Source organism: Callorhinchus milii, unplaced genomic scaffold (assembly GCF_018977255.1).
Source record: "Callorhinchus milii isolate IMCB2004 unplaced genomic scaffold, IMCB_Cmil_1.0 Scaffold2, whole genome shotgun sequence".
Taxonomy (NCBI): Eukaryota; Metazoa; Chordata; class Chondrichthyes; order Chimaeriformes; family Callorhinchidae; genus Callorhinchus; species Callorhinchus milii.
In genome coordinates this window covers 82669736-82690676 of record NW_024704743.1, presented here as the reverse complement: position 1 = coordinate 82690676, position 20941 = coordinate 82669736, and the positions used below count along the sequence as shown (strand labels likewise).

The 20941-nt window shown below is 41.8% G+C and overlaps 1 protein-coding gene across 1 annotated transcript in view; it reads right to left on the bottom strand.

Annotated features, from left to right (window-relative positions):
- fam91a1 (family with sequence similarity 91 member A1) overlaps positions 1-18332 on the bottom strand; it is a 30130-nt gene extending 11798 nt beyond the window's left edge. The window contains exons 1-14 of the mRNA XM_007900567.2: positions 18210-18332; positions 12626-12710; positions 12051-12202; positions 10394-10451; positions 9727-9794; positions 8519-8632; positions 7137-7227; positions 4692-4754; positions 4402-4508; positions 4059-4097; positions 3276-3388; positions 2394-2512; positions 1756-1868; positions 1323-1409 (exon numbers count right to left, since the gene is read on the bottom strand). Of these exons, the coding sequence (XP_007898758.1) occupies positions 1323-1409; positions 1756-1868; positions 2394-2512; positions 3276-3388; positions 4059-4097; positions 4402-4508; positions 4692-4754; positions 7137-7227; positions 8519-8632; positions 9727-9794; positions 10394-10451; positions 12051-12202; positions 12626-12710; positions 18210-18281 (1281 nt within the window). The 5' untranslated portion in view covers positions 18282-18332. The remainder of the gene's footprint in view (positions 1-1322; positions 1410-1755; positions 1869-2393; positions 2513-3275; positions 3389-4058; positions 4098-4401; positions 4509-4691; positions 4755-7136; positions 7228-8518; positions 8633-9726; positions 9795-10393; positions 10452-12050; positions 12203-12625; positions 12711-18209) is intronic.
- Positions 18333-20941: the final 2609 nt, after the last annotated feature.

Here is a 20941-nt window from a genome sequence, read left to right as displayed (position 1 = left end):
CAGATGGAGTGAAATTACAACTTTTTTGAAAAAAGGTTAGCAAGCACCTTGTGATCGCATCATGAAAGTTAGGATCATTAAATCAGTACAACACACAATACAAAATTACATTTGTAAAGCGCCTTTCACATCGGGAGGACGTCCCAAGGTGCTGAACAGTAAGGGATCAGGAACCAAGTGGGGGGGTGGTGGGAGCAGGAAGGGTGGAGAGCGGGGGAGGCAGGAGGGTGGTCGAGGTGTGCCTTGAGGAAGGCAAGGGAGGGAGCGAGACAAAGGGAATGTGGGATTGAGTTCCAGTGAGTGGGGGCAGAGGCTGAAGGCCCGACCGCCGATGGTGGGGCGGGCCGGGCAGGGGGACATGGAGCAGGCCTGAGCTTGCTGAGCATGAGCAGAGGGAGCAGACAGGTTAATAAGAGATTAACAGGTCGGAGAGATAGGAGGGGGCAAGGCCATCGAGGGCCTTGAGGGTGAGGACAAGAATTTTTAACTCAATTCTCAGTGGAGCCAGGAGAGGGTGGGGGTGATGGGGTCACGGAGCCTGGTGCGGGAAAGCACAGTTCTGGATGAGTTGCAGCTTGTGGAGGGAAGAGTCGGGAAGACCGACAAGCGGAGGTGGGGGAAGGCAAAGCGAGTTATGGCACGGATGTGGGGGAGAAAGGACAGTTGAGGGTTGAACAAGATGCCTAGGTTCCTGACTGGCCTGGTGAAGAGGTGTGTGCAACCGTGGATGGATGCACATCATATTACATTGGAGTTTAATTTGTAATATTACAATAGGATTTACTTAAACATCCACAGGTACTCAAATACAGCTCAGGCTGACCCTCTGGAACACTGCTCAGAAGCTGATATCCTGCCGAGCATTACGATCATCCTTCAATCACAATCTGGACTCATGCGAGTAGAAGGTATCTAAACAGTTTCAGAGTGGAGGATTGAGCCAAATTGGGATATATGCAACATTCACTGATTACCAATCTTTTTGTGAATACTGTAAACTAGACCTTAATAGCACATTTCTTCTTAAGTTTAGGTGCCTCAGTAAAAGAAAACTTTTATAATCCTATTCAACAACCACAAAATTACATTTATATAGCGCTTTGCATGTCAGGAGGACGTTCCGAGGCTCTGCTATTCAGTTCATAGGACTTACAGAACCTGAACCTTTTTCTGACTGACACCATTCTTGGCAAATATTTTTTTTAAGTGAACCACTAAACTAAAAATAATGCATTGTAATCGCGAGAGGAACATCTCATTGTGCAGTGATGCATCAAATGCTTTTAAAAACAAGTTACTCTATATTCTCCAAAATGACCTACTTTTTCAAGTTCCACCAGAAAACTGTCCAGGGACTCATCTGATAACTTCCCTACTTCAAACATGGTGACTGCATGGCTCTTCAGATTCTACACAAACAATGAAAGCAGATTATTACTCACACATAGGTAACAAACTATTCACATCCTTGTAGCAATGTTTACAAAAGTTCGACTACAAAATTAGTATAAATTGTACATTGTCATGGCTTACTAGTTTGGTGACAAACAGCTTGTCCTACTATGTAGCTCTGCCATAATCCTTCATGTTGATATTTCATACAACATTTAAGCACTACTCCCATAGAAATAGTGTAAATTTTGGTCTTTTTGCACAAGACAAGGCAACTCTGATATTTCAGTGCAAATAACTATTACACAAGAGGACTGCTCAGTAAAATTTACATTGGGAAAGGAAGGTCTGAGCATACTTTACCGGTGAAAGGTTTCCCATCATTAAGAAAGCCGTGAGGGTTGAATCAAACAGGAATGCAATTCGCTTTGTGTGTCCACTGGGCGTGCTGAGACTGCTCACGCTCACAGAGTCAGCTACAAATAAATCATAAAATTTAGTCAAATAAAATTGGCCACTCAGTTCATGGCTGTTTATGGGACATTGCTGTACACAACTGGCTGTCATGATTCGCCCACAAAATATACAGTCACTCCACAGTCAATGCTGTGAAGCGGTTTGGGACGTCCCACTGACATGAAAGACACTATACCAAATGAAAATATTACTATAATTATCCTGTAAACGCACAAGTGCCGAGTAAATTATACACAATGGTCTGAAAAATTTAATTAGATTGTGAACTTTTCTTCACACCAAAGTAAATCATTTCAAAGTTTGAAATACCCAAAAGATTTATTTTTAAAAATAAAATTTTGCTGCGAAAAGGAACAGCTAAGTGTGCACTTTGGTGCAAGTGGAATGCAGAGCTTCTTTAGCCTCAACTGACTTTTTTTTAAAAAGAAATGCCAATCACAATTCAAATAAATTCTCTGCAAGACATTTACACGATCAAAAGCATTTAAGATTTTCAAATAAACAAAGCCCAACTACATGCTCACCCACATCCTCCTGACTGGCAGTATCAGTGTCTGTTGCTGAAGATGCAACATCCTGCACAGGACTTCTGTTTTCCATCCCTTCCCATGACAACAGCATCTTCTCGGGGTCCATGGAGCACCTGCATGAAGTAGCAAACACTCATCAAATTACCATTAGGGGCAATACATTGAGCAGAAATTTAAGGTTAATTTTGCTTTGTACAAAGACCATTTATTCAATTTAAAAACAAAAAAACTGCAGAAATTCCCTGGCTTACAAGCAGACCATTATATCTCAACACAAAATGAAAGTGGCAATAATTAGAACATGTTTCTATGCTTGAAGTGATGATTTTATGAGCAACATGCAATGGAAGCAATTATCAAAGTTACTGCTCTCGCAATAAAGCAAGTAATTTAAGGTGAATCTTATTTATCTCATATGTTTGAGCCTTACACAGAGCCTCTTTTCCTAGGTCAAAGTGCATTTTTAAAAATGCCATTTTAGGGATCATTTTAAGCAGGACATGGACAAGCTCGCACAAAATACACAATATAATCTAATCTGCTGAGAGCCACAAGTTTAATTTCTCAATTTTGTTTTATTTCTCCAGCAAAACAAATTTATTTAGCACATTTGATTTTTCTTTTGTACAAGCAAAACTAGTAATATAATTTTATCCTCAATTTTTTATATAAATCACCTTAATGAACTAAGTTGATAAACAGGAATCCATGTGTTACTTAAGTAAGCCCCAAACACATCTGTGTCAGTTCATGTACAAACCAAACTAGATTTCCACTTGTAAAATGTGCACTTTCTCTTATTTACCATCTTCATAGGAAAACAATCTTCAAAATCTATATATAGTTTAATGTATTTTCATTAGGTTTTAACCTTACTTTAATCTATTGACTGATGCGACATCCTTCCACGTTGGGTGAAGCTGCTCTGCATTGATCACTTGTCCCTTCTTGTGTGCAAAACCCAGACGACAGTACACTGACACTGCATTCTGAAGAGAAAATGAACATGTTCAGCTTTTGTCTGGTAACAACACTTTTAGGAATACGTAAATTATAAGAGAAATTTCTTTCTCCAACAAATAATCTTTCCAATAATTCTGCCACTATAATTAAACGGTATTGCTATGCAGTTTCACATACAAGGTCAGATTTTTTTAAAAATTGCAATAAACATGCTAGGGTTATAATAGAATCCAACTTTATTTGCAATAAAGGCATGCAGAATACTGCATTAAAGTGTAATTTAGATGTACTGTCTTTATTTGGAAACCAATACGCCACAGTTGCCTATAATAGTTTTTGATATTTTTACCAAAAATGAAAAGATAGTAAAGCATTTTATTGCATTAAATCAAAGGTAATAACCCCCATCTAGATTTACAATCACATAACCAAAAAAGGTACCATATCCTAGCTTCTGTATCTGTGAAAAAAATTCTCATAACCACCCCCCTCCACCCCATTTGCTAATTATCTTAAATTGATGTTCTCTCATCAATAACTCACCAACCAATGGAAGCAATTACTCCTTATTGACTATCAAAACCCCTTATAATTTTTAAAAACTTCCATCAGGTTAGCCCTCAATCAAATTGACAACTTTATAGAGATGTTAGATATCCCCAACGTATCTGTTCTCAAATCTTAGATTTCACATACCTTTACAAGTGATAGATCTATTTCAAGCACGTTTGCCAACTAGAATATAAAATATTAAAAAAAGTTGCAATCACAGTAACACATAGAATTCAACTGTTCAAAGCTTAATACATCATGAAGTGGTATTGATGTTGGTGTTTCATCCACAATGAGATTATAGATATGGGGAAGACTTTGTTGGCCAGGGAACTGTTGTCTTGGAGGGCGATGCGGAGGAGACATGCGCGGAGGTGTTTGCATGATGGGGGAAGGGGGGAGAAGGGCAAAGGAATGTCAGGAAATGTGGGGATGGGAATGAAGTTTTTTTTAAGAAAATACTAGAAAATCGGACTCTTCTCCCTACCTCTGCAACATTCGTATGTTCATCAATAGAGACAAAAATCTTGTAGAGAAGAGTTTCAAAATAATCACCTTGCAATCGATTCATCACAAATCCCTCCAATGGTGGAACTAAATATGGGAGATATGGTGCAAGGAAAGACCATCAGAAAAGACTTTCTAGTACATATGGTGCTAATATGCCAAGTACTAATACGAGAGTAACTGATACCCACAGAACCTAACGGAAAATAAACTAATTTCAAGGCCTCCAGGAGTAGAGGAGAGAAAATTGAAAGAAGAATACCTGCTCACCTGCTATGCAGCTGTCATCAGATATCGGCACATCAAGGTAAACAAAACCTTTATTATACAAACCTGCGATAGAATGGACAAAAAAATGCATGGTTTAGCACAGTGGTTCACATGATTGGATAGAAGATTATTTAATTCAAGCAGCATGGAGAGACTGTATTAAAAGATACTCTGTTAGAGGTTGTCATTACTCAACACAAAACCCTCAATATTTTTAAGAAACTGAATTCTCTTACAAACCTTACAAAAGTATCTCGATTCATAGCAAACTTCTCAAATCTTATATCACCCAGGTTGTCAGATTATTCAGGTGGACATAAAATTTTCCATGAAAAAAAGGGCATTTCTCCAGATGTCATGGCCACCAGTCTCCCAAATTAATTGGTCATTCAGCCAAACAGTTCCAAAATGATGTCAGTATAAAAATGCATGTTCTTTCTTTCAATTTTAAAAAGCTCACTTTCGTAAATATCCTACTATGAAAGGTGTGTTTTACAGCAGATAAAGCATGGTTTGATTTCATTTTGTTTGTCAGCTAAAATTCAAGAATTTATCAAACTAGACTAACAAAATGACTGGCTTGTTTTTATGACTATATTATAGGATCTCGGGGATATTGTTGAAAATTAATTAATATATGGAGCAATAAATCTATGAAGTATCCAAGACAGTATGCATTCAGTCATGCTGCTTACATTCTTTCATCTCTGGTGAGCTCAGTATGTGTGAATCCTACCTAAACTGAATCCTAACTAAACACCTAATGTTTATATGTAAGGATGCTATTCTCATGTCTTAATCGAGTTCCTAATTGATCCAGTACAGAACATCTCAATTCATAGCAAACTTACAAATCTTCCTCCAAGGTCATTCTTCCTCTTTGATCGTGCTTTCGGTCATTGTCTCACCCCCACCCTTTTGCCCTCCACCCCTGTTGTTTCCAACCATTGGCTCTGGTGCAAACCTTTCACTATCCAGTGCCTTGAGATTTCCTCCCAACGTGAAAGGCACTATCTATATGCAATTTGTTGTTGTATCTCCCAGCTTGTCTGATTATTCAGGTGGACATTAAATATTCCATGAAAAGAGGATAGAGGAAGGTCTTCAGACGGGACTTGAAGGAGGCAAGAGAGGCAGTGAGGCAGAGGGATTGCGGGATGGAGTTCCAGAGTGTGGGGGCAGAGGAAGTGCGGGGAACCTGAGGAAGGCCGGTGTCCGCTCAAATGTCCCAAATGACCTGGAAAAATATCCACCTTTCATAGAATATTTACATATATATTTATATATAACATCCACTTGAATAATCAGATAAGCTGGGAGATACAACAACAAATTGCATTTAGATAGCAATTAGGAACTCGGGAGTGGACAGGCTGATATGGGGTTATGAGGTCGGAGAGATAGGGGGAGCAAGACCGTGCAGGGCCTTGAAGGTAAGAACCAGGGTTTTGTACTCGATTCTCTGAGGAATGGGGAGCCAGTGAAGCCGGGCAAGAACAGGAGTGATAGGTTCCCGGGGCCTGGTGTGGGAGAGGACCCGAGCTGCAGAATTCTGAATAATCTGCAGTTTGTGGAGGGAAGAGTTGGGAAGGCCACTGAGTTGGCGTAGTCAAACCAGGACATAATGAAAGCGTGAATCAGGGTCTTGGCGGCCTGCAGTGAGAGGCAGTGGCAGAGGTGGGCAACATTGCAGAGACAGTGAGGAGACAGTGCGGGAGGTAGAGGAGAAGTCGTTGGTGGCCACGAAGTGCAGACGATGGGAAAGGTAGGATTGGAACCAGGCAAGAACAGAACACTAAGAGCATGGCTGGTGAGCGGTAAATTAAGAGCTGCTTTGCTGAGGTTATAAATCAGACTGATCCGAAAATGAGTTACACTCTGCAACCTGACCCAACCCAACATCTGCACACTGATGTGATGGCAAACTAGATTTCACAGCACAATAACAACAACAACTTGGATTTATATAGCCCCCTCCACGTCCTCTTGTTGAACCCGATTGTTAGTCGACTGGCGGATCACTTTCCAGGGGGTAATAAACCCTTCAAATTAAAAAAAATAATAATTTGGTCACTCAACCCATGACTGCTTGTGGGACATTGCTGTGAGCAATTGGGTGCCGCGTTTCACCCACAAAACACACAGTCACTCCACTTGACAGTATATCTTGTGAAGTGCTTTGAGACCTCTCAACAGCATAATAAAGTGCTATACCAAATGCAAGGATTATTATTATTATTGCAAATACTTAGAGAATAGCAAACAAGTGAATACAAAACAATTTCAGCTAATTGAGGAGAGAAAGTGAAGAAGACAGAACAGAGGGCAATTGAATATTTTTAGCTACAGGATCGGCGGGAAAAAGCCCGAAAGATTTGCACTTTCTGAAAGATTCCTGCTCATGCCCATCATTCACACAGATGCACTGTTATAGTATATACTCACTGAGCACCACATTGTGTTCCAAAAGCCCAGACAGCTGAGGCCCCAAATCAATGATTTTATCAATAGCGATCTTCTCTGGTGTCGAACAGATCTAGAGGTAATAACCCAGCGGGTATTAAAACAAATCAAACTCACAAATAGGTTCTTTCTCTTCTCCCTCCCCCCTCCTGAAAATGGAGATCAGCACCAGATCCTCTTAGCAACCTCATTTCACCTATGTTGCCATTTTCCGTGTGGAACCCTAGAAAGTGAGCATTGATGGGTTATTTGACTAAGGAAGACTAATTGTAGCCAAGTCTTCTCCTGACTTACACAAATGTGCACTCTCCAGCAGACTTTCACATGACAACATTCCCTGGATGACCCCAAGGCATGAAAATGTCACTATTGCAACTGTGATGGAATTAGCTTCCTTAAAAACAGGCGATCGAACCTGGAACCCTCCTGGTCTGCATGAATAGTCAGGGGATTGAACCTGGGACCACTCTGGTCTGCATGGTTTAGTTTCAGACAACTCCTGGCAGACCCATGGGCAGGAAAATGCTGCAGTTGCAGCTCAGCTCACATACAAGATCCAGGACTGAACCTGAAACCTTGCTGGCATGGTTCAGGATCACACAGCGCTGTGGCTTTACCAACTGAGCATGAATTCAATTCAGGTTTAATTGGAAAACAAAGTTTAAAAGGCAAAGCAGTCACAAACTGATCAATAAGTAACGATATTCAGTTGTCAGAAGGAATCAGTTGCAGACACCCTTCAACAAGCACGTCTCATCCAAGTAGAGAAACAACTATGTAAACAATCAGTCTAGTTATTGGTCTGCCTTCTACTGTTAACTTCTCTCCCAAATTTATGCACCCATATTCTATATATGTGACTTTACTTTCAAAATCCAAAGGTCCAGGATTAAAATAATAGATTTAACATTAAAATATAATTTCAATAGAAAAATGTAGGGATTTGTTATCCAAATAAATGATGAAGGGTTAATGTATGAAAATCAACAGCTTTCTTAAAGGATCATTGTTTTCTGCTTGAATGCAGATTCTTAGCATTTAAAAATATTGCAAAGCAAAAGATTTCACAACAAAGCCTCGAGCTTCAGCAATCCCTCCCCCCCCCACAAATTACTGGGAGATGAACCACATCTGACAATGAAATGAACATAATAGGACGAAAGGGCTTCACTCCACCATCACCACAGAGCTATTTGCTGTATGGAGCCCAAGTTGGTCAGTGCTGGGTCCGGGACTATTCCTGGTGGAATTTAGAACTTGGGGTTCAGTGCTCCAGACAATGAATTTAGCAGAAATAATTCATAAATTAAATTTCCCACAGTAATTCCTATTATAGATATTTGATTGCTAAATATCCCCTTTACCTTAATGTCATCCTCTGTAATAAAGCCAGCCTGCACTACCCACCACGGCTCAATAGTAATTTCCACAGGCTTCACTGGGAGTAGGTCACGAGCTGTTTTTCGCCTGAAAAATTTCTGAAACAAAAGTGATATTTTTAGTTTATATCTCTGTGGAACCTATTGTTTTCCTGTCAGTGACAAAGATTACCATCAAGCAAGCTGCTAGGCTATTCATACTTCACTTTCAGTGGCAAATTGAAAAAAGGCAAATGAAAAATACAAGATGAATCTGTGTGAGGTGAGAGTTTGAAGCGAATGGTACCATTTCAAGGTTTCATCATGAAATTCAAACAACAGCTCGTTACTAAAATGAAAAAGCTCCATTGGTGAGTGGAGCTCTGTGTAGGCGCATGATTCAACTCAGATTCAGAGTGATTAGGTGTGAGTTAGTAGAACTCACATTTCTCTCTTATATTCACTGAGACTGGAAAGGATGTTGCATTTCTTTGAACAGCATAAGTCACAACTATGTTCAGTGAAATTCCAGTATAATAATAAATCACATTTGGTATAGCGTCAGGAGGACCTCCCAAAGCACCTCACAGGATAAACTGAAAAGTTGAGTGACTGTGTTTTGTGAGCGAACACGGCAGTGAATTTGCACATACTAAGTTTTACAAAGTTATATACCAGTTTACCAGTTATCTGCTTATTTTCTGCTCATCTAGGTGAGGAATGCTTAATACTGGGAAAATGAATACTTTCTCAGGTTCAGCACTTAATTTCATTATCAAGCACTCCAACATACAATACAATTTACATTTATATAATGTCTTTCAGGTTGGGAGGACATCCCAAAGAAGATTCACAGTGCTACATCTGACATAATATGGATTATACATCTGGTATAGCATGGACTGGGTACAAAACAAAGATCCTGCTGCTCCTCCCACAATGGCGTACCTTGAATCATATCTAAGAGCACTTCTGCAACATTTGACATTGTGGCTCAATCAGATCACATCACAAGAGAGATTCTGATGAAGAAGGCCATGTTTATCACCTGATTTCATCCTTTCAGAATACCTCCAGTAATAAGAAACAGTTATTCAATTGTCCTCAATCCTCAACCAGAAAATTGAGTCTGGTTTTCCAGCATTGAAATCCTTCATTTTGATGATAACAAATAAATTGTAAGAATGAGCTTAAAGAGAATACAGCCAACTCACTTTTGATGATCTACATTGGTTCATGAGGTCAATATACTGGTTTCTTCCTATTCCCAGGAGCCTTAGACCTATAAAAGAATTTGAGATCAGAATGCAATTGTACAGTTTCAGTTGTATTCATATGTAAACCTTGTAAGTTTATTCTCCAGCTATACAGAAAATGTCTGGTTTTCAATACAGAACAATTGGCATTTCAGCATAATCATCAAAGCTTTGAATTATGTCCTTAAGGAAGAAACATTCAAGACCAATTTGATAAATCAATTCATTAATAATATTGCCATGATGCTCCAGAGCATATTCTACAGAAGAAACAAGTTTTTAGATAATGCATTAACAAAGCTGGAAAAAAACATATTCCATGTGGCATATTGCAATAGTTTAACTTATTTTTCCAAGCTATATCTCTCTTCTACACAGAAAAAAATAAAATTTCGCTATCCACACATCAACAGCAAAGCAAGCCACAATATAATCCTATCTTAAACTTGATTGGGGGCAACAATTATATTGCAGTTTAGAAAGAATGCAAGTGGAAAGTAGAAATATACATCACAGAAACCCGAGACTTATACAGTATCAGAAGGTGCTGCTCTGAGGTTGGGGTTACAAACAATTGTTGGAGTCAAACAATCAAGCACAACACACTCAGCACAGAGAGACTTACAATCAGCTGCTGTGAAATTGGGCAAAGAATCATAACTTTTTTCACTGTTCATTATGTCCTACATAAAAAGGAAAAGACAATTGTTATAAATAACTACAGCTCATAGTAAAACTTGATCCTCTACCTTACTTGATAATTTCAGACTCTGCACTTTCTGAAGAACTTTCTGAACCAAGCTAATTTCAAATATTAGGTTACCAGAAGGGTTTTGTAAGGTTTATATCCAACAATAGTGAAAGGTGGTGGGCAGATAAGCAGAATAAATCATTCTTCTGGAGTCCTGTAGCTCAGTTGTTAGAGCACTCGCTTTGCAAGCGAGAGACCTGAGTTCAATTCCAGGCAGGGCGAAACCTTGGGCAAGTTTCCTTACTCCACACGCCTAATAATATTCCCTCCAAAACCAAAAACAATAATAAATTGGTTATTTTCAATGTACGAGTGTTTGTGGGACATTGCTGTGCGCAATTGGCTGCCGCGTTCGCCCACAAATATACAGTCAATGTATAGAATGCTACAAACCTATTTAAATTTACATTCTTTCACCAAGTTGTAAACTAACTGGCTAGTGGGAGGGAAAAGGCACAATCCCTGTTCCCATAACCATGTGCCGGCACTGAAACATTGTGCTGCTTTGGTATTTTGTTTTTCATCTGCGGAAAATTTATAGCACTGTGTAGAGAACCTAATCCTATTATAGGATTGTGGTTATAACCAATTTCTGCATTCAGTTTCCATGGAAAATCTTCCATCTGACAGGTACCAGCCTCTCTGCATTAATAACACAAATGGTTATGCAGCTCCTTTAATCAAGACCATGATAATTGGACAGGAACACTTTAAAGGGAACAACAACACACCTGTGCATAAGCAATTTGAATATATGCTGCAAAGTGTCACTGAAAGAAATAACTGAAGTTACGCCAATACAATGTCAGAACACTGACCATTTCAGGGCTCCACAATGGAAACCTAAAAGGGATTACCAGACTAACTGCGGGTTCTGGTTACATTATTAAACAAGAGCACAGCTCAAACCACCAACTGAGCACATACACCATAGTTTGAAATTACATTCAATATTGTTTTAATGCTTTGTTTTAATTGTTTTTAATCCTTTCAAATTCATGGGATTTTTGCACTTTCAATAACTCCTAATCACCAATTTGTTCAGATGGAATGACTTCCTTGCGTTCAATCAATGAAATGGTTTTCAATCAATTAGCACTTTCTGTGGCAGTATTTACTCATAGCAGAATATAAAATCTAATTATCTGTAGTTGTTGACACTAGTTTCATTTTCTCCACTGAACATATTGGATGGTCTGTAGGTCCATAGTCCACATAATCTCCTTTAACAGGCTCGATGAGCAACACCCTATCCTCATCAAGCTCCACTGGCTCCCTATCCCCACTGAATCAACTTTAAGAGCCATATGCTGTTATTGTTGTTGTCCTCCTGGGCCTGCCTTACAGCTTTCTTTATCAACACAAACAGGACAAACTTCTGAACAAACTTCTTCCCAATTGCAGCTAGATTCCGTATCGCATTAAAATGGCTGCAAGAGGAACCTTACCGACCCCTAACTTGGGTGAACAGGATCAAATTTAAACACACAAACATATTGCTGAGCATGAAAGCTAGTGAATATTTACTCACCTCCATAATTCCTATGTAGTAAGAAAAGGGTGTAACGCGTAGTCCCTTGACCATAATATCCGATAAATGAAATGGATACAGCATGAGGTGCTCCCTGCTGTATTTAAGCAGCTCTTCATAGTACTTGCGCTCATCTTTCTTAACATATCTCACTTTAAAACAAAAAGCAGGAAAACAGTCAGAAATGCAATGTACTTATGTTTGCAAAGATAGCAGAAATTGTATTGTAAAACAGTCAGATTCTATCTGCTGCAGCCAAAAAGCAACCATAAAGCATTTTCAAGTACAATACATGAGGTAATCTTTAAAAAGAATTCAACTTCACAACTTAAAATTGAATGTGTTTTGAGTGTGATGGGCCGGGAGATAGAAAAGGGATATTACCATAACCTCCCTATCAGAAACAAGTCAATACTTTTAGGTTCTAGAGCCACGAGGAGAATCACAGACACGATGCAACTATCACAACTGCTGGCAGAACCCACATAAAGCAAGTATTTTTTTCTCCCTCCAGATTGATAACTGATGTAAGAAGCACATCAGACCTTTTGTGTGGAAAATGTTCTTCTGCTTACCCAAATTATTTCTGTACCGCAGCTGGTTGCGGATACTGTAAAGGAGGACGTGTTTTTCGTACTCGCGCTGCGAGTTCCCAAGACTCTGTAAAAAAACATGTGCAACATAGTTAGCACTGGTGGTCTGTTAAGATTTCTTTAATGAAGCCTATATCTTCCCTGAATTGGACCTGATTGGCTGTAATTACACCAGATTTCAAAGTGGAGGTAATTCCTAATATTGCAGGCAGAGGTACACCAATGAAGAGTGCTTTTCTACACAATACAACAACAATTCTTCCATGCTACATTCCCCTTCTCTATCCTTTTAACTTTCCATGAGAGGAAAGGTGCATCCAACCAGCCAACGTTTCTGTTCACGTTGGTTAATATTGTTAGGTGTTCGTCTGGCTCAGTTGGTAGCACTCTCACCTCAGAGTCATAAAGTCGCAAGTCAGGAGTGGATTCACATAGTCTAGTCTGACACTTTTATGTAATCGACAACAACTTGCATTTAAATAGCGCCCTTCATGCGTAGTAGCGTTCCAGAGTGCTTGTGGGTGAGCTACATGGCTGGAGGTGCCAATCTGCAACCTTGATGCTTTATGGCTTAAGATGCCATTCAAAAACCATGTCCATCAGCACAACATATAACTGACCTGTACAATGAAATGTAAAATTAAAGCTCACTATCTGAAATCTTGAAATCAAGCTGACAGAAATTAAAAATTGTGGAGAATCCGTTTTTGTATAAGATAATTCTGCACTAAACAATGTGCAATTCAAAAAAAATTAGCAATTTCTTATCTTTACATTAGTTGACAGAACATGGTAGAGCATATCTACATTATATACAGCCACAAAAAATATATAGTTACTGTAAATTCAGAATCAATCAGCTGAAAGGCTGGTTAATTATAAAATGAAGAGTAACTGATGAGAAGCAAGGAGTATCAGGATGGTAACTCAATACAGCAGTCCTGACAATATTGCAGAACACGATAACAGAGATCACGTGGTGGACAATCAGCAGACCTGGGATTGAATTTCTGTCTTAATCTCACTACCAGATAGATGCATTATAAACAATAAATAAGGATGTAGCTTTTCTTTTAAAGCTTTTCAAGTTACTTGCCTGGTGTATCACCAATCTGTTTCAGGTGCAACTCCTCGTACATGTTGAACTGGGTAATCTCATCTACAGTATATTTAAATCTTAAAGAATGGTGTGGAAATTGCACCAACATTACTTTCTTATGTAAACTACCTGTTAAGAGAAACCTCAAATAAAGTGCTAAAAGATCGAGCCCAAATCTGACCTGATGTTCACTTCAATCACTTTCTTAGTCAGAAAAGTCATGTGCTATTGAACAGGATTAGCATCCTCATCTATTTAGAACAGACACTCACTCCCCTTCACTGTGTGGCTGCTACTGAGTTACAGAACAAATTTCGGTTCTCGATCATCACTGGGCAACAAAGATTGACACCAGTTCACCATCCTTAAAAAAAAAATCAGATAAACTGGAAAGGAGTACAAGGTGTAATCTGGTTTCAAGTGTGCAGATAATTATTAATTGCACAAAATCTGTTTATGTGAAACAAAGTGCCAAGACTGAATTCCAGGAACCTGTGTGGTTCAGGCAAAAAATACAAACCAATGATCTCTGACAGATATCCATTATTCTCAATTTCTTACCATGTAACCTACCATGTGACCGTCCACCTCAGCCCCTCCCTTGCCTCCTTCAAGACCTGTCACACATGCACGGTCAAAGAGGAGGGCTTTGAAGAGGGTCTTGAGGTGGATCTTGAAGGTGGCGAGGGAGGGGGCGAGACAGAGAGACTGAGGGATGGAGTTCCAGAGGTTGGGTGCAGAGCGGCGGAAGGCCCACCAGCCGATAATGGGGTAAGCAAGGCAGGGGATGTGAAGCCGGCCAGAGCCCGCTGAGCGGAGGGAGCGAACAGGATGGTAGGGGTTAGGAGGTCGGAGAGCTAGGCCTCGCATTGCATAGAGCACTCGCATTGCAAGGAAGGCACCTGGGTTCATTGTATATGAACACCTGTTGTGATGACTGAAAATATAAAGCTCTATAAGTCCATCCTACAGCTTCCATGGTGGGATTCATGAAAATCAGATACATAAAAGGATTTCAAGGCAGTGTGAAATCAAAGGATTTCAGCATTTGGTAATTTCAAGCTGTTAGGTTCTGCACTTAGAACATTTGTGTGACTAGGATTTCACAACACTATTTCACAGTTGTTATTCTGCTGAAGTGATCACAGACAATAATACAAGAAATCTGATGTCAACAACTGATTTCAGAAGTTAAAAAACTCATGGTATTACTGTACAATGGCAGTTACAAAAATACACTGTCAACAATACAATCACTGACAGCACTTCAGCAAGCAGCTTTGCTCTCATTGTCCATATCATCTAAATGTCTGAACAAAATTATTAATACAGTACTTCAAATCATTCCAGGGAGTCCACTAAACCATCAAACTATTACAGAAACACTCATACCAGCATCTCTGTCAAAAGCATATTGTTCATATAACTGGAATGTTATGTCTGACCCTCAACTATCCTTTCTAACCCACATCAACGCCATGACCCGCTCTGCCTTCCCCCACCCCTGCAACATCATCCGGCTCCATCACTGTCTCACACCGCAGGCCGCCGAAGCCCTCATGCACTCATTCATAACATACTGGCTTGACTGCAAACTCCCTGCTTGTCGGCTTCCCCAATTCCTCCCTCCATAAGCTGCAGATCATCCAGAACTCTGCAGCCGTGTCCTCTCCCGCACCAGGCTCCGTGACCCTATCACCCCCAACCGCCCGACTCAACTGGCTTCCCATCACAGAGGATACAGTTCAAGATCCTGGTCTTCACCTTCGAAGTCCTCCATGATCTTGCTCCCCCTTAACTCTGCAACCTTCTAACCCCCTAGCAACCTGCCTGCTCCTTCCGCTCAGCGGGCTCTAGCCTGTTTGACATCCCCCGCCTCGCCCACCCCATGAGTGGCGAGTGCAGCCTTCAGCCACTTTATCCCCACCCTCTGGAACTGCATCCCGCATTCCTTCCGCCTCGCCCCCTCCCTCACTTCCTTCAAGACCCATCTCAAAACCCTCCTCTTCAACCGTGCCTTCGATCACCCTCCTACCCCCTCTGCCCTCCACATTTCCCCAGCATGGGTATGAAACACTGGTTGTCCAGCACCTTGGGACATCCTCCCGACGCAAAAGGCATTATATAAATGTAATTTTATTGTTGTTGTATTTAAGTGCTCAAAGATGCTATCCCATTTGTAAGGGGCTATATAACTGCAAGTTGTTGTACAGTTAAACTCTGATAACTAGCCCCTGGGATAAAGAGTTAATTCTGCATAACTCGTCACTCATTCAATATCCTGGCTATTCAAATACTTTGTACTTTAAAGATACTGTCCTTTGGATAACTGGTCAACTTTGATAAGTAGTTGTTTGACCCATTGGGGCAACAAGTTATCAGAGTTTCACAGAATTTAATGGTGGGGGTGGGGGCGAGAAACACCGGCATTTTAGGATGTATGCACCAAACATTTCAAATGTAGCCTATAACCTACCCCATCGCTGACAGCAACCAAACGTGTAACTGCGTTTCATGAGCCGACGTGTTCTCATCCAACATTGTTCACCAATTAACCAAATACAAGATGATGAAAAATATGCAGCCCTAAACTCTCTGATACACTGCGCTGCCATTTATCAATGAATCTTTCTTACTGAAGACACACATTATCGAGCTAGGAAAAGGGTAGTATTTCATATTTGAATCGAGCAGCAGCAAAGATACCAAAACCAAAGAGGCTGACTTGTCAAGATAAGGTTCATTTTGCAAATAAAGTAGCTTACACGTGTTAGCTAAAAATCGTTGACTGAATGTCACGTACAAAATACTTATTTCTGCTCCATTTATTTATCCTAAAATTTTCTATTTACCAGAGTAGCATCATTGGTATTTATTAACCATGTAACTGATTAAAGGGAAAGACAAGATCCCCAAAACTGTTGTCCCCGAGTGCACTATAAAGTACTGCGCTCGTCTATAGAATTGTCCCATTAATTACTTATCAGTGTTTAATACATGCAGGAACTTGCCAGGGAGGGAGGACGAGTGCTATAGGTCACAGTTTTTGACCTCTCTCTCACCCTCCCTTTACCTAGGGTCTCGCTTACTCTCTCTTTACCCGGGATCTCCGGTAAGTGATCCGAGACACCGTCCGGCGTGAAGGTTGCTATATAAATGCAAGTAGTTGTCTCACTCACTCTCTTTTCCTGGAATCTTACTCATTCACTTTCTCTCTCTTTAACCGGGAGCTCACTCACTCACTCTCTCTTTACCTGGGATCTTGCTCACTCAATCCCTCTTTACACATTGTCTCAACAACAAGATTACATTTGTATAGCGCCTTTCACATCGGGAGGACGTCCCAAGGCGCTGGACAGTGTACAGCATTTCAGAGTCTCACTCACTCTATCCAGGATCTCGCTCACTCAATCTCTCTTTGCCCAGGATATCACTCACTCACTCTCTCTTTACCCAGGATATCACTCACTCACTCTCTCTTTGCCCAGGATCTCACTCACTCACTCTCCCTTTACCCGGGATCTCGCTCACTCATTCTCTCTTTACCAAAAGTCTCAGTTGCTCACTTTACCCAGGAACTCGCTCACTCTCTTCAGCCAGGCCTTGCTTCCTCGCTCTATTCCTCATGCTCTCTCTCCCCCTCCATCCCCCACTCTCTCCCTCCCTCTATCCCCCACTCTCTCCCTCCCTCTACCCCCATTCTCCCACTCTCTACCCCCCACTCTCCCTCTCTCGCTCTCTCTACCTCCCACTCTCCCTCTCCCACGCTCTCTACACCCCATTCTCCCTCTCGCGCTCTCTACCCCGCCCTCTCCCTCTCCCCCCACTCTCTCTCTGCCCCCCACTCTCCCTCTCTCGCACTCCCTCCCCCCCACTCTCTCTTGCGCTCTCCCCACCCCCCACTCTCTGTCTCACGCTCTCCCCACCCCCCCTCTCTCTCGCGCACTCCCCACCCCCCACTCTCTCTCGCGCACTCCCCACCCCCCTCTCTCTCGCGCACTCCCCACCCCCCACTCTCTCTCGCGCACTCCCCACCCCCCACTCTCTCTCGCGCACTCCCCACCCCCCACTCTCTCTCGCGCACTCCCCACCCCCCACTCTCTCTCGCGCACTCCCCACCCCCCACTCTCTCCCGTGCTCTCCCCCCCCCACACTCCCCCCCCACTCTCTCCCCCCCCACTCTCCCCCCCCCCACTCCCCCCCCCACTCTCCCCCCTCCCACTCTCTCCCCCCCCCACACTCTCCCCCCCCACTCTCCCCCCTCCCACTCTCTCCCCCCCCACACTCTCCCCCCCCACTCTCTCCCCCCTCCCCCCCCCCCCCCCTCCCTCCCCCCTCCCTCTCCCCCCTCCCTCTCAGTCTCTCTCTCGCACAGTGGCGCAGGCCTGAGACGCCTCCCCAGAGTGAGGACGCTCCGGTGTGGAGCAGTGCCGGGGGTGGTGGTGGTGGTGGTGGTGGAGCACTGACCTGCCTCACGCTGCCCGGCAGTTTAGACCAGGGATAATTCTGTCGGATGTGAAACTCCACGTCAATGTTCATGGCAGCGGCTGTGAGAGCGGCGGCGCGTCACCCCGCGGCGTCACATGACCCCCGCCGACATCACGTGACTCGGCGTCATTGGACGTCCGCGCGGCGTCGACGCGCAACACGCAACGTCATTGCGTCACCCGCTTACCTCAGCACCAATGGGGGAGGGGTTGGGGGCGGGGCTTCCCTGATCCAATGGGACAACCTGTAAATGGTTCATTACAAAGGAGATATGTGATAGTTTATGATAAACTGTGTCATTTAGATGGTCGTCCCCCAGCGACCTGCGCTGACATTCCACAATAACCATAATCCTTGCATTTGATATCGCGCCCGATCGCGGCTCCGAGACGTCTCAAACCGCTTCACACAATTATACTGCAAAGTGTAGTGACTGTGTATTTGGTGGGCGAAACGCGGCAGCCAACTGTGCACGGCCGTGTCCCCACAAACAGTCGTGGATTGAGTGACCAACGTATTATTTTATTTTGGAAGGGATTATTATTACCCCGGGAAAGCGATCCGCCAATAACTAACAACTGGGTTCCTACTTACTGCTCGGTAAACAGCGGTGTGTGCAGTAAGGAGACTTGCCTAAAGTTTCAAACTGGATCTTGTGGATTGAGGGATTATTACCCCGGATATGGATTGCATACAGTATCATGAAAGCCAAGCAACAGGACAAATACAACAAGAACAAGATTGCATCACGTTGGGAGGACGTCCCAAGGTGCTGGACAGTTGGGTCGGGACCCGAGCAGTGGGGGAAATGGTCAGGGTGAGGGGAGGGAAGGGAGGGAGCGAGGAGGGGGTAGAGAGTCGAGAGGGGAGCTGAAGGCACGGTCGAAGAGAAAGGTCTTGAGACCGGCCTTGAAGGAGGAAAAAGGGGGAAGCAAGGCGAAGGCACTGGGGAATGGAGTTCCAGAGCCTCGGGGCTGAGAGGCTGAGGATCTTGCATTTGATCCTCTGGGGAATAAATAGAGTAGAAGTTCAGGGTTGTGAAGGGCAATTTGGGGACAAGACCACAGGAAAGTATTTTGTTACACAGAAGATAAGTAATGATTGGGACAAGTTACCAGGAAAGGTGGTGGAGGCAAGGACGCTGGGTAAAGAGCTCAATGCAGCTGGGAAGGTGGTACATTTCATATTCTGGAAGGATGAGAACAAATGAGCATCTGAACCTCTGGTGATCTTGTGAATCTAATTACAGTATATAGGTCAGCGACACAAACATTTCATCATGCATTGAGAGCTCATAAAATAGGTTAAGTGTACAGACACTGTTTTACAAACTGCTTGCAGTGGTGTTTCATTTTATAGATCAACTCTTGGAAGAGTTCATGGTATCAATTAACTACAGAACAAAAGCAGAAAACAGTTTTATTTATCAATCTGAGAAACATTTATTAGTTTCAGTCTGCATTGGGAGCTGAAACCAGCTCTTGTACTTTGCTCTTTTGTTCTCTATTTCATAGAAGGCAGCCACACATTACAAACACATTGCGGTTGTCAGCTTCCTCAGATCAAACAAACTTATTCCTTTTTTTATTAAGGCCACAATGGGCAGTCATCAAATTAAAGTTAAACAAAGCCTACAATTGAATGCACAAGTGTAATCTCTGGCATTTCATTGGATTTTCTTATATGTGGGAGATAAAACTCATCATAATTTTATTGTTTGTGAAAATTTGTTTCAGGATCAGCTTGAACTTTTGTTAAGGCAGCACCATGTAAGGGAAATATCTGAAGCTCTAAAATCCTCAGATAAATTAATTGGTCATTCACTTTATGGCTGTTTGTGGGACATTGCTATTCACAGAATTGGTTTTGCATTCACTTACAATATACTTCACAGTAAATTCTGTGAAGTGCTTTGAGATCCCATGGCACTATTCAAAAAGAGAAAGGAAGTTTCTCCTAGTGTCCGAGCATATCGCCCACAAAATACAAAGTCATTCCACTTTATAGTAAATCCTGTGAAGGGCTTTGAGACATCTTGACGACATGATAAGGCACTATATCAAATGCAAGAATTGTTTTTTTTATTATCTGTATTTAAATGATTCAATGATTCTCCATTAGTAAATGTATATTTTATTTTGAAAGATACAAAATAATCTTTCTATCTGTTAAAATAAAACTAATAGATAACATTATCTATGAATACATAATCTATTAATTAATAAGATTAATAATTTTAGTAATCTAATCTATTAATTAATAAGAATAATAATCTTAGGAATTTAATTTATTTAATTAAGAAAGTCAACAACGTCATCAAATTACATTTGTATACCGCCTTTCACGTCGGGAAGATGTCTCAAGGCGCTGGACAGTCAAGGATCTGGACCCGATTTGGCCTTTGGGATGGAGGGCAGGGAGAGGGTGGGGGGGGGGGGGTTGGAAGGTGACTGAAGGTGCAGTCGAAGATCAAGGGTCTTGAAATGATCCTTGAAAAGGTAACAGATGTAACTTAGTTGAGAATCACAGTACTCAAGTTTTTTTTACACTTCCTTAAATACTGTACCATGTATCAATAATAGGACACCCAAGTATAGATATCAAAGTCACAATCATTCATTAACATGCACATAAACATTTACTTTGTCTGATAGCATTGAAATCACATACATATAACCTTAAATAACTTTCCAAGAAGCCAAATTTTTTCA